The sequence below is a fragment of the Symphalangus syndactylus genome, chromosome 21, assembly GCF_028878055.3.
Source record: "Symphalangus syndactylus isolate Jambi chromosome 21, NHGRI_mSymSyn1-v2.1_pri, whole genome shotgun sequence".
NCBI lineage: Eukaryota > Metazoa > Chordata > Mammalia > Primates > Hylobatidae > Symphalangus > Symphalangus syndactylus.
This window is the reverse complement of record NC_072443.2, coordinates 82212184-82226263: the sequence shown is the minus strand read 5'-3', so window position 1 is coordinate 82226263 and position 14080 is coordinate 82212184. Positions and strand designations below refer to the sequence as shown.

At 46.0% G+C, this 14080-nt stretch overlaps 1 protein-coding gene across 3 annotated transcripts in view; it reads left to right on the top strand.

The window, feature by feature from the left end:
* PTPRG (protein tyrosine phosphatase receptor type G) overlaps positions 1–14080 on the top strand; it is a 751407-nt gene that overhangs the window by 654295 nt on the left and 83032 nt on the right. For all 3 annotated transcript variants that reach the window (XM_055259569.2, XM_063630796.1, XM_063630795.1), the window contains exon 13: positions 10551–10683. In XM_055259569.2, the coding sequence (XP_055115544.1) occupies positions 10551–10683 (133 nt within the window). The remainder of the gene's footprint in view (positions 1–10550; positions 10684–14080) is intronic.

Genomic DNA, 14080 nt, shown 5'->3' with positions numbered 1-14080 from the left:
CCCATCCCTGGGCCAGGTAGGAACCGCTGGTGGTCAGCCTCTACTGTAGTGTTGAGTGCTAGAGTTGCAACTTCCTGGGAAGCCTTTCAGAAGGCTTGAAGGGCTACGTGTACTCCCTCCTTTTCACCAGGCTTTTTTCTAGCGTTTCTGTAGTGCAAAGCCCTCAGCTGGATGTCTGCTACATGGAAATGCAGCATGTGGTCCCACCCTGAGGAGCCGCAGCATGAACCCAGAAGCCAGTTGATGCAGTGAAATGTTCTTGGGGGCACTGTGCAGTACAGCATACCTTACAAAAACATTTCAGAGTGGGCAGCATCTACAAATTCATCATTTGGTGCTGGGATTTTCCATTTTTGTTTCCTTAAATTAGGGAAACTCTTATTTCAGATTGAATCTTGCTCAGAAACTCAGTACGTGAACACTCACTGCTGAAGGTTTACAAACTGCATCTTCTGGCTCAGCCCTGAGTCAGGTGCTAAGGGGACAGTCCACTTCAGGGGTCGGCATACTACAGCCAGCAGGCCACATCCATCCCCTGGCCTGCATTTGCATGGCCTATGAGCTAAGAATGGACACAGTTGGGCAGAGGCTCTGGGCTGCTGTTCTGCTTTGAGACAGAGTGGAGGGTGCAAAGCTGCAGCCACTCTGCTCCTTTGGGCAAACCATGAGGCGCCTCTTTGGAACTCTCAAGCACTAAGGAACCCAACGTGAAAACCTTTAATTACAGAAATAATAACAGCGTCACCAGTGAACATTTATGCTAGCCCTGCCTGTGCAGACGGTCAGCTGCGTATGTCACTGATCCTAGAGTACTCCCATGAATGTCGTACTTTGCTGCCGTCATGCTGGTGAGGGGAGCGAGGCTCAGATGAAGGAACGTGCCCAGAGCCACATGGCCCGTGGCAAGACAGAGCCCAAACACGGGCTGTGACTCTGTAGTCCAGGGGGATCCTCCCCATGTGATGCTGGCTTTGGCTCCAGTTCCCAGAATGAGCAATGCCAGATTATTTCAGATGCAGTATTAATTAAGTGAATATTTTAATGTGTGCTTTTAAAAAGAGACCAACTTTCCATTTGTGACAGTGGTTCTCAACCGGAGGGAATTCTGTCCTTCTCCCTAGGAACATTTGGGAGCATTTGGAGACATTTTTAGTTGTCATAACTGGCACTGGGGTGCTACTTGGTATCTCGTGGGTAGAGGCCAGGCCTGTTGCTAAACGTCATATGGCGCACAGGACAGCACAACAAGGAACCATCTGGTCAAAATGTCATTAATGCCAAGGCCGAGACCCCCTGATTTATAGTATTCGTGTAAAGTTCCCTTATTGAAGAAGTTTACTTGAGGACAAATAGAGTAGTAATTTAAAGACAAAAATAAGTACCAGTACAGGTTCATGCAGATCGGGCAGAAATCATGAATGCAGTACCCAGCTGTCTAGGGATTGGGAGCACTGCAGCGTGCTTTATTTAAAATTAGTTACATCAGGCACTTGTATGGACTATTAGAAGTAGTTTTCAGCCAGTGCTAGTTTTGCTGGTCAGGTTTCTTTCTAGAGAAATGTTTTCTTTATAATTCTGCCCACCCCCGTCCTGGTCTGTCATCTTCCTGGCATGTCCGTGGGAACGAGCTCAGGGTAGGCCGAAGGGGTTACTCAGCTGCCGGTATGGTTTAGTTTCTTCTCAGAAAGTATCTGGGTCCTTGGAGTTTCTATTGCCCACTGAACGATCTTTGAATTAAGACAGATGGTAAATCTCATGGTATGGAAAACCAGACCCCACCAAGAACAATTAGATTTCCGGAGAGTCTGGAGTCAAGAATTCAGGTTGCAGCAGGTGGTGTATTTGGTATAAGATTGGTGTACAACTTCTGTCCGTGACTGATTTCAGAACCAGGTACTATTGCAACCAACTGTCAGTGGTGGCCGTCTGATAGGTTAGGACTTGCCGTCTTTTAGGGGCTTGGAATTAAATTAGGATTTATCAAATGCCTCCCCACTTTCCCACCACCTAATTGAAATAGAGATGACAGACCATCATTTTGATTGTTTGAGTCTGGTGAATTAAGCTCTGCGTGAAATGGTAAGGGAGCACTTACTCACAGGAACTCTTGGCAGTGATATAAATGGAAACGAATGATGCTCTAATCCTGCCCACACGTGTTAACACAGAGCCAGTGTCCTGTTGCAGGAGAACATATTTATTTGTAACTGATGAACAATCATTTCTCTGCAGCGGTGGTTTGGGTAACGTCAGGGCTCCAGAAAAATAAAAGGCCAATTTTGTGGCCCTGTAAAAACAGCAGCCACCTTATCATTTCACACCTGTTAGAATGGCTTCTATCAAAAATATAGAAAATAAGTGTTGGCAGAAATGTGGAAAGAAGGGAACCCTTTGTGCACTGCTAGTGGGAATGTAAAATGTGCAGCCACTGTGGAAAATAGTATGGTAGTTCCTTAAAAAAGTAAAACTAGAATTACCATATGAGTTAGCAATTCTACTTCTGGGTATACAGTTGACCCTTGAAAAACAGTCTTGAACTGCTTATATCCACTTATACATGAGTTTTCTTCTGTCTCTGCCACCCCTGAGAGAGCAAGACCAACCCCTCTGCATTCTCCCCTCATCAGCCTACTCAAAGATGATGAGAATGAAGACCTTTATGATGACCCACTTCCACTTAATGAATAGTAAATATAAATATTTTCTCTTCCGTACGATTTTCTTTATAACATTTTCTTTTTTCTAGCTTACTTTATTATAAGAATATAGCATATAATACAAATAATATACAAATATGCGTTAACTGACTATTTATGTTATTGGTGAGGCTTCTGGTCAACAGTAGGCTATTAGCAGGAAAGCTTTTGGAGACTCAAAAGTTATACATGAATTTCTGACTATTCAGGGATTAGCACCCCTAATGCCTATGTTGTTGATGGGTTAACTGTATGGCCAAAGGATTGAAAGCAGGATCTCAAAAGAGGTATTTGTAGACCTATGTTCATGGCAACATTATTGACAATAGCCAAGAGGTGGAAGCAACCCAAGTGTTCATCAGTGAGTGAATGGATAAACAAAATGTGGCATATACTACATACAATGAAATAACTGTTTAGCCTTTAAAAGGAACGAAATCCTGTCACATGCTACAACGTGGATGAACCTTGAGGACATTATGCTAAGTGCAATGAGCCAGTCACAAAAAGACAAATAATACATGATTCCACCTATATCTAGCAGTCAAACTCAAAGAAACAAAGTAGAATGGTGGCTGCCAGAGGCTGATGAAAAGGGAAATGGGGAGTTGTTTAATGGATATGGAGTTTCTGTTTCGCAAGATGAAAAAGTTCTGGAGATCAGTTGCACATCAGTTGCACAACAATGTGAATATACTAAACATCACTGAATGGGACACTTAGAAATGGTTAAGATGGTAAATTTTATGTTATGTGTTTTTCCACTTTTTTTTTTAAAGCAGCCACCTTAATTCACAGATGTGGGAGGTTTTTAATGAGTGGTATGGCTCAGAACAAATATGGTGAAATTCCCCACGATGGAAACAGGCTATAAATTTATGAGTATGCATATCGTCCTTCTCTTTATCTTTCTTGCAAATTAAAGAATCTTGCTCTTCCCTACTCCTGATAGAGGCCTCTTGGATCCAAGCTAGTTTTAGTCTTGACACTAGAGCGGTTCTTGTCCTGTAGCAGAAGTTGAGCCCTTCCTGGAGGGGAGGAGGCATTTCAGATGGGTCCATCTGATGTATTGCTGCCGGTAGCATTTATAGTACATTGTACTCCGTTTTTATTTGCTTCTACTGGGATGAGAGCCAAGCCAGTAAAAGGCAAACAGCATTAATTCAGTGATGACATATGCCACTGAAAACTGTTTTTCTTTTCTTTTTTTTTTTTATTTTTTTTAAAAAGCAGAATGGAGGCACTTTACTCAGATTCTGCTGGGTGCTGAAATAAAGACGGAGAGAAAGAAAGGCTGTACAGAGAGAAAGAACGGCTGTGGGGAGGTTGCTAACCTTACCTTCCTCCTGCATATGCTCAGAGAGGGTTCGTTAGCATTTTGCTCCAAGTTTCATGGGGAAGACATTTCAGGAGCAGGCTCATTCTTTGAGTCTGGGCTCTAGCTGGCCTCACATCACCCTCTAGTGAGTAGCTGTTCACCTGCACATCACATCTACTGGGGGAGTATTGGGTATCAGTTGATACTCCTTTCCTCATTTTCATCTTCTACACACAGATCCAAATGTGCTGAGAATGGACTATGTTATACGGGCAGAGCAACAGCATGGTTAGTTTCTAATTGGCCTAAAAATAAAATCTCTTCAAAAATAAACAGAATTGGAGAAAGCTGCTTTGTACAGAAAGAGCCTCTTCTCTTGAGCCAGGTTATTGGTATCAGGATCATGGTGAGTTTATTAAACCATGATTTTTACTTTTGTTTTTGAGGCCTTTTCAAAAGACCCGAGTTAGTGTTGTTCTGCAGACTCACTGGGTCAGAGTGCCATCTTGCAAACTGAAACTAGGCTGGCCAGAGTGAGCTGGCAATGGGAGTTGGGAGTGAGGAAAGCTGGTCTGGTGTGACACTAGGGAGTAGTGGCAACTGTGGCAAACCAGTGAGACACACCCTGTCTGACGGAGTGTGCCGCTTGCTTCCAAATGATGTTTGCCATGTGGGAATTCAGGCTTTTGTTGCCAACCTTGAACATTTCCAGTGGAAGCTACCATTGCTGATTTTTATCTGAATTCCTTTGCTTATTAAATGTTGGTAGCTATCTCACAATTAAAAAATAACTACTAGGAAGGGGTGTCAAACCAGGGTTGCCAGTTCATAACCTATGTCAGGCAGGAATCAAAGGGCTAGTCCTGCTGGGAAAACTACATCATCTGGATGAACCGGAGATGGAGGTGAGGAGGAGCTCTGTTAACCCAGAGGTCCTGTCCTTATCTTGGTGTCACAATTTGGGCATCATGGAGGGAAGGAAACCCCCAGTAACTGGGCAGCTCAGTTCTGCTGGGCCCTTCGGGAGGCAGCTAGGTTACCAGCAAAGCTCCGAGTAAAAGTGTGCTGCTCCTGACAGAGGGGAGTGTCTAGTGTTACTATACCGTCAGCATTGTTGCTTGGCTCCATTGAAGGAAAGAAAAGAATGAACATTTCTTGGGCACCTCCTCTGTGTCAGACACTGTGCTTGGTGCCTGACTGATCCAGAGCAGCTTCATGAGCAGGCAGCCTGTGCACTCACACAGGCCCTGTGCTCAGAAGGGCCTGTGCTTGTTTTCATACTCTCTCGTACTCTACTCTCACCTTCTCAAAACTCTTTAATAACTTTTGAATGGGCCCCATGATTTCATTTTGCATTTGGTCCTATAAGTTATGTAGCCATAGCTTACACAGTCTGTTTTCACACAGACGATCTTTTTTCATCCTCAGGACTCCCCGAGAGGTGTTATCGTTTGTGTCCCTTTGATACAGGAGTGAACAGACACTCAGAGATGGGCATTTACCCAAAGCCACACAGCTGGAAAGGCCTAAGTCAAAATTTGTATTCAGGTCTGCCTGAGTCTGGGGTGCAGAATTGCCCATCTTGTGGCACGCTGCAGCTGTTGTACTGAAAGGCCTACAGCATGTTCTGCTCTCTGGAGGCCTAGGCATGGGGAAGTTTAGCCTCATGGATTGTTGGTGTCTGAGGGCCTATAATGAGATGGGTGTATACTCAGTGCCATTATTTTGTGTGTTCTAGTAGTCTTAGCAGCTTGCTATTTTATTAGGGCCACAAATTGAGTCAGGGAGCAGGACGGGTATTTCTTCTGAAGGACACAGCAAGAAGTACGGGGGCCATGCACGGTGGCTCACACCTATAATCCCAGCATTTTGAGCGGGGGCTGAGGCAGGAGGATCCCTTGAGCCCAGAAGTTCGAGACCAGCCTGGGCAACATATCAAGAAAGTGTCTCTACCAAAAAAAAAGGGGGGAAAGGCAGTATAATACAGTCTAGTCTCAGGGCAAACTGAGATTCCAGCTCTTTACCAGCAACCTCATCATAGGCAGCCCTTTGTGCTGATACTCAGCACATCTGAAGTTCTGTATGACTTACACACTCAGATGTTACAGAGAGGAGTCAGATTCAGCAAACACCCAGTGAGCGCTCACCATCTCCTGCTGCTGTGTGAGGGTGCTGAGGAAGAGAGTGGTGGTGATGATAAGTAATGATGCTGTTGCTAGGATGGTGGCGGGTGACGGTGTTGCCGAAGCTGGGGTGGTGGTGATGACAATAATCACAATAGTTAACATTAACCAGGTGCCAGGCAACGTTCTAAGTGTTTTGTATGCATTAACTCATTTAATCTTCATCCCACCACAATGCCACCTGCAATATTATTACTTCCACTTACAGAGGAGGAGACTGAGGCACAACGAGGTTAGGTTAGTTGCCCAAAGTTGCAAAGCTAGTAGGAGGCAGAGCTTTGTAACTGTTCTTCCATGCATAGATGGAAATCAGCCCTGCCTTTGGGGACCTAGAGTAACAAAAGAGAGATTATAATTGAGTATGATGTGTGCAGTAAGAGTAACACAAGATGATGATGGTGGTGGTGGTACTTGGCATTTGCTTGATGCCAGGCACACTTCTAGGTGCTTACATGCACCTTCTCATTGAATTCCCCAACAGTCCTAGGAAGTAGGCTCTTTTTATCCCATTTTATAGATGAAGAACTCCAGGCCCAAACTGGTTTAAGTTATTGGTTAAAAGTCACACAGAAAATGGCCGAGCCAGGATTTGAACCTATAATCTCTGCTCTGCCCTTAAGAGACAGTACAAACTGGCGGCTTCGGGAAGCCTCACAGAGAAGGCAGCATTTGAACCAGGACTGAAGGATCAATAAGATGAATTCTGGCATCAGGAAAGGAAAGGCACTCCCGGCAGTAGGAATGGGAGAGGCAAAGACAGAGAGGCGGGACCATGGCCCAGCATGGTCACTGATTAGGTGAGTGTGGCTGGAACCATGACAGGGAACAGCAGGAGATGATGCTGGGTTCCTGAAGAGCTTTGCTTTCCCCACTCAGGGGTATCCTGAGGGCCATGAGGAGCTACTTAGGAAAGTGACAGGAGCAGATTTCACTTGCTCATCTGGAGATGGAATCCAGTTCCAGGTTCCTGGCACCAGGAAGACAAAGCAGTATTGTGAATCTGAAAATGAAATCAACTTTATCATGCCCCACAGGAAAATTCAGTCACACTCTTATTTTTGCTTGGCTTTTATGTAAAAGACCCAAGCCAATGAAACTGCCTGCCATTAGTCAAGGTCAGAGTGAAACTTGTCAGAAAAACTTCCTTAGGTCTCTCACTGACACTACAAGTTATTGCCAACCTGAGAGCTCCTCCACAGAAACTACCATTTGGAGACTGTCCACCGTGGGACTTCAGATAGGCTCCAACCCCCTACGGGACGCCCCCCCCCCCCCCACCCCGGCCAATTATTACACACTTTCACCAAATGTTAGAGGGAGAAATGACTCCATTGTGGAAATCAAGTTTGAGCCCAGCTCTGACCTGCGCTGTGACTCAAGAGCCTTGTCTTCAGGACCTTCATTCTCTCTCTATGCTGGTGGTTCTCACTTTTTCTGGGGCCTGGACCTTTCTGAGAATCTAGTGAAAACTGAACACTCACCCTGTAGAGGAGGAGAGGGGGACAGAGATTATCACCAACACAGAGATGCCCCTGTGGCTTCAGGGACGATATAATATGCCACTGATCCACACAACCAGATGGTCACTCCCAAACCGCTTCCCGAGGCCAAGAAATTCTGGAGTGTTCACTTTTCACTGGTTTTAGAATGGCTGAAATATGCCGGGCGCGGTGGTTCACACCTGTAATCCCAGCACTTTGGGAAGGTGGGAGGATCCCTTGAGCCTGGGAGGCAGAGGTTGCAGTGAGCCGAGATCATGCCCTCCAGCCTGGGTGACAGAGTGAGACCCTATTTCAAAAAAGAAAAAAAAGAATGATAGAAATACCACAGAGGTGGTATTGCCAGTGATTGTTTAGGGATATAAGTGTGAGGGACTATTTTGGCCAAGAGTTCCTTTCTGTGGTTTGGGATGAATAGGACATGGAGTTTGCATTCTTTGTAGCAGCACAGGCAAGAATCCTGTTCTGTAAGGAGCGAGGAGAGGAATAAGACACTGAGAGTCCCTAAAGGCTTCCCAGAGCGGATACTGATTTTAACTGAACATGTGGCCTATAGCGTCAACCCTCCCAACATCGTTTTCCATTAACAGGACTTCCAGGTCTTTGAGATTCCCCCCACCACCAGCTAGATAATTGCCTGGCTGGGCCACCCCCTTCTGGGACCCCACAAAATTATTCTTATTTACAACTCTGGTTCCTCTGGCCAGCCACCAGAGCTCTGCGATAAAAGCATTATGTTGATGGAGAGAAGGCATGCCTGATCTTTGTCTGCTTTGGCTTAAAACCCTGCAGTAGTTTCTACTGCTCTTAGGACTAAAATCAGTTTCTTTATTTCAGCCTAAAAGGCCCTGGCTTCATCTGCCTTCCAATTCCCCATCTGGGTCCTCCTCCCTCTCATTCTTGAACTCCCACTGATTTGATGGTCTCTGTCCAGAACACCCTTCTTCCCCAACTCTCTGGCTAACTAACTCCCCTTCATCCTTCAACACTTGCCTTCGTTGGGGAGCTCATGGAGACCTGGGCTTGGAGAGCTATTCCCCTTTGGCCCCCTGTGCTTCCCCTGGTGCCACATTCATTGCATTCTAATTAATTGTTGTGCCCGCCTCTCCCCATTTAAAAGATTCCTCCCCATGGGCACAGCAGTGCTCGCACCAGGCCTGTGCACAGTAGGGGCTTGGTAAGAATCTCTCCTATCTAATGAAAAAAATGGAGCAGGGAGTTAGGAAAATGGGCAGGCACAGCTAGGAAGGCACTTTATAAATGGCAAAGTGCTCTGTGGAGGTTTTTAGTCAGAGTGTGCTGCACCTACTTGACTGTCTTCTTACCTGTGAGCAGGGGATACATCAGGTCCTGTCTGCGTCACAGGCCTGTGCCTGAAACAAAGGAGGGGGTCAACATAAAATGCATTAGAAGAAATCCAGTGAAACACATCATAACACATTTCCTGACTCGGGAGTCTTGCCTCTTTAAAAATCTGCTCCCATAGCCAATTCTTTCTTCCCTACTCAGCCTACCTTCTCTCACCTGGAAACTCAACCTGATTAGCTCTGCATTTAGTCCATCCTGCAGAGGGACACTCCGGGCTGGCTGAACGCTGGCCTCGTTTTTGCAGTGCAGGAGGAATCCTTGCTGGGCTCAAGTCAGCCTGCAGCCAGTGTTAGATTTTTTAAGGGGCTTCTCCCTTTGATCACAGGCAACCTCTGCTTTTTCCCTGCTTGCCTCTGTGCACCTGTGCTCTTCCCAGCCCCAGCACCCCAACCGGGGCTTCATTTGGGCCACCTGGTATGTTCCAGGCATTTCTTCACAGTGGAAGGGAAGACAGGATCTTCTGCTGAGGCTCCTGGGGACTTCTGAAGATATTCAGGGCCTGGAGAGGTGGAGGAAGGAGCTGCCTGGTTAACAGGTATTGGCTGACCAGAGAGAATCCTCAACGATTTGGCGAGCTTTCCCTGCTAACCTCTAGATTGTGGCTGCTGGTTACAGACGTGCTCTGGGAATAGGGTGTGGTATGGCTTCCTGTCTTTGGGAAAGAAAATAGGAGCTTTCGGAAGGATCTGGGGTAGGTGATAGGATCAAAGGACAAACTAGAGAAGCATATTTTAGGAAAAACAGGATCTCTGGGGATCTGGGTGGTAGGAGCCCACGGACAGAAGCACCTAGGTGCTCCTGCTGGGATGTGCTGTTGCTCAGTCTTAGAGTCGGTGGTTGAGATTCTAGGGCAAGACGTCGTTGTCCTGTGCTACATCGTTGACCAGAGCAGGGAGCCCCACACTCCGATGATTGTCCCACCATGACTGTATCTGTTAGGGAGCAGAATCGGGGTGTAGTTGTTACTACAGGAAGGAGTAAGGGATGCTGAGCAGCAAAGAAGAGATGGCCATCATAGTCACAGCCAGCTCTCCTAGTTCTCCTAGTGAAACCCATCATGCCAGCCCTCCTGCCCTTGCACTAGAGAACCTGAGAGGCTCTTGGACAGCCATTCCACCCTTGCTTCTTTGAGACTTCAGCACATGTCCTCAGCACATTCAAAGGCTCTTCTGGGTCAGTCATGTTCTTGGGGTAAGGCTGGAATGTCTGTGTCTTCTGTACAGCTGTCTAAAAACACCTTCAACTCTATCTGTAAATCCATATAACTGCCAATTACAGAGTGCAGCCCACAGAAGAGGCCCTGTGTGGTTTGGGGCGGGGCAGGAAATGGTGAGGGCTGCAGATTGCCCCTCCTGTCAGGGGGCAGCTCAGAGCAAGTGGCCCAGTTCTCCAGAAACCACACAAAACTGGAACAGAACTCTGCATCAATTCTGGCTCCCACCTCCACTAACCTCTGTCCTCTAACTGGGATGATTTCTCTTGGCAGCGGAAAAAAACACCTCTGGAATGATAAGCCGCCCTGCTCCAGGGAGGATGGAGTGGATCATCCCTCTGATTGTGGTATCAGCCTTGACCTTCGTGTGCCTCATCCTTCTCATTGCTGTGCTCGTTTACTGGAGGTAAGCCAGGCAGCACCTACAGCGTAGAAATGGGGGCCAGATGCTGGCCAGGTTTTGCTCACGGGAGGGGAATCCCACGGCCTCTGCATTCAGGAAGGTGAGGTAGCTTAAGTGTTTCTGGTCTTGCCACCTGGGAGGCCATCTTGTCTCTGTTAGACGATGGCAGGGCCAGATCCACTTTTGAGGTCAAGGCACTTATGGTAAGCTTCTGGGATTTAGTACCAAAGAGGTTTTTGTTTGAGAACCAGGGAGATGCAAGTTCAGATCCTAGCTCTGCTACTTGCTAGATCCAAATCCCATATCCACTTTGTTAGTTTCAGAACCAGCAAAACGAGTTAACAAGTCATCGCATTTGCAGTTTTTCTGAGATGATGCTTTACTTTGTTGTAGTCACATAATAACTCCTCTTTACCTTAGAATTTTTTTTCATAGTCTTTCACTGAAAATTAAATTGGGTGATAGGAAAACATTTAGCATATTATGTGGTATTTAATATATGTAAGATTAAAATGGCAGATTGTAAGCTATCCGGATTCTCACGGCCTCTCATGGGAAGCCAGGTTGCAGCCTCTGTTTAGAAGTTGTGTTTTTTCAGCCGGACCGTCTCAGCCGGTTCAGCTGAGCAACTCCATCAAGCCCACTCGGTTGGCCTGGGTGCCTTCACCTCTCAGACTAATGTAGGAGGCTTCTGCCCTTTATCTGACAGGCTTCACCAGTGAGAAACAGGTGTCATATTTTCATCTCTCCCTCCCTTCTTTCCATTCACTCAATTTTGAGCCCATACTTTGTGCCAGTCTTCTAGACACAAGTGATTTCTGAAGAAGTGAGTAAAACAGGTAAGAATCCTTACTGTCATGGAGCTTACATTTTAGTGGAGGAGGCAGGCAACAAACAAAGCAAATAACTAAAACATGCAATTTCTAAGATGGTGGTAACTGGATAATGGAGAAAACTTAAATCTGGAAAGGGGAGGGGCCCATGGGGGCCTAGCGGGAGTGTTCAGAGTGGTCAAGATGACACCTGAGCAAAGCCCTAAAGGAGGAGGGAACCAAATGGGCTCCACCTGGGGCAAGTTCCAAGTAGAGGAAACAGCACATGCAAAGGCCCTGAGGCAAGGGCATGCCTGGTGTGTACCAGGAACAGCCAGAAGTCAGTGGGGCTGAGACGTGAGGACAGGGGTAAGGTGGCAGAAAAGGGTATCAGAAAGAAACAAGGTAGAGCAGGATCAGGTCATGCTGCACAGCCTTGTGGGCCACTGTTAATGCATTGCCTTTCACTTGAAGATGAGTAGGGTTTGGTACAGAAGAATGTTGTGATTTGACTTGAAGATTACTTGGCTGCTGTGTTGAATACAGACTGAAGAGGAGCAGGGGCAGAAACAGAGACCATCGGGGAGACCACTGGACTAGTTCAAGAAGGACACGATTGTGTCTCAGATGAGGGTAGCAGTGTAGGTGGTGAGAATTCATTGCGTATAGATCTATTTTGAAGGTGGGAGCAACAGAATCTGCTGGCAGATTGGGTCTGTTCCTAATTGGCTGGAACAGGAGAATAAGGAAGGAGGTCATCTCAGGTTTCCTCGGGCGTCTGACGGTAACCATAAGCCCTTTAGTGCTGCAGACCAGCAAGATTATGAAGTATGTTGTATTTTGGGGTGAGCATAGGAACACTAGACTCACCTTCATGTCATCCCTTCTCCAGGAAAAAGTATTGTGCAAATATGTTTGAAGCCCATTGGTAAATTGGAGGCCACCTAGTGTGAGTTTAACTGATCAAGTGAGGTTAACAAGGTCAGCATGCCTGTCTCGTGGCTCTCTGCTCAGCACTGTTTGGTTTTAGTCTCAGGCTGTCACCACAGGGGAGCAGAGAAGTTCCACAGCTGCCACAGCATAAAGAAACGCCTTGTACCCAGCAATTCTGGCAAAACCCTCCAGATTGTTTCTGACTGGCCCACCTTGGATCCTCTACCGACCCCTAAATGGATCACGGTGACCAAGAAGGACCATGGGGCCAAACAGGCATCAACACCCAGCCGGCCAAAACATGCGTATTTACTGCAGGTCTCTTTTAGGGAAGGGCTGTGTCATGTAGTAAACAGCTTTAAAATCCTTCCATTCAAGATGTATTTTCGCTTTAGAAAATGAGAACTGTTTATACTTCTGAAAATCTCAGTGAGTCCAAATGGGAAATATGAATTGAATAATATCTTAATATTTCCTGTCTAAAATATTTTTATGATGTTTATTATACATGTATGCATATATTTCATCAAAAGCTTCATTTAAAGTAACCAGAGCTTTAAACTTCATCCAACAGAGTCTGGACTTGAGCTTTTACCAAATTCCTAATCCCAGTAGCACAAAAAATGAGTGTGAAGAAGAAAATTCTTATAGAGCAAGGAAAGTAAAATTAAATTAGTGTTAGGATGAATGAGTTGGCTAAGCATACAGCCTAGAGGGGACAAGGACCTTTTTTCTGTCCAACTTTTTAAAAATTATTATTAATGCGAAAGAAGGAAGCATTGGGGAGCTCACGTAGAAAATTGGTAAATACAGAGGAGACGTGTGTTTCCCTTTGGCAATGCAGTTTTTTAGCTAGAACAACAGTGCTTTTCTTCTGCCTTTTGAGGCACAGTAAGACTGCATGATTGGCAAACAGACTTGACATAAGTAGAGCATTGAGGCAGATCAAAACCTTCTGGATCATTTCTTCAGGAGGCAGGCCTGGCACCGGGAGGTTCAAACCTGCTCACTGTGGCAGCATTTTCTACCACAACCAAGGAATGGCCCTTTGCAGTTATTCTGATTTTTGAGTGTGTTTTCTCCGAGTTGTTGATACTACAACTTAATAGGTTCATGAAATAGTGGAAAACTACACTCAAGGTCTCTGAATTCTGTCTCTTCCAAGTCTCCCGCTGTACAGTGGTGTTAGTGCTAATGTTCAGTGAGTCCTTTTTGAGTGCCAGGCACTGTGCCAAGCACTGGGGTGGCACCATCTCATGTGATTCTCACAACAGATTTGTATGGTAGGTACTATCACTGTCCTTTCTAGTTGACCCACATTCTTTGACCAAGGAAGAGAACTAGAACTCACATTTGTTGAAAGCCCACATAGTTGGCAATATCATCACCCACTGTGTTGGTCAGAACCCTTTTCTATTGCAGTTGACAAAAATCCATTTCAAAATGCCTTAAAGCTCAAGGGGGAAAAAAAAAAGTTTGATTCATGGAATTGAGAAGTTCAGGGGCATAATTTGTAAGATGGAACATCGGGACTTGGCTGGTTTGGTCTGTCTGTGTTTCTCTTGCCCTCTGTTTCTGGGATCTGCTGTCTGTGTGGTCTTCTCGCTCAAGCAGGCCCTCTGCCTGTTTCCACAGAGCAGCCTCCGGCCATGTTA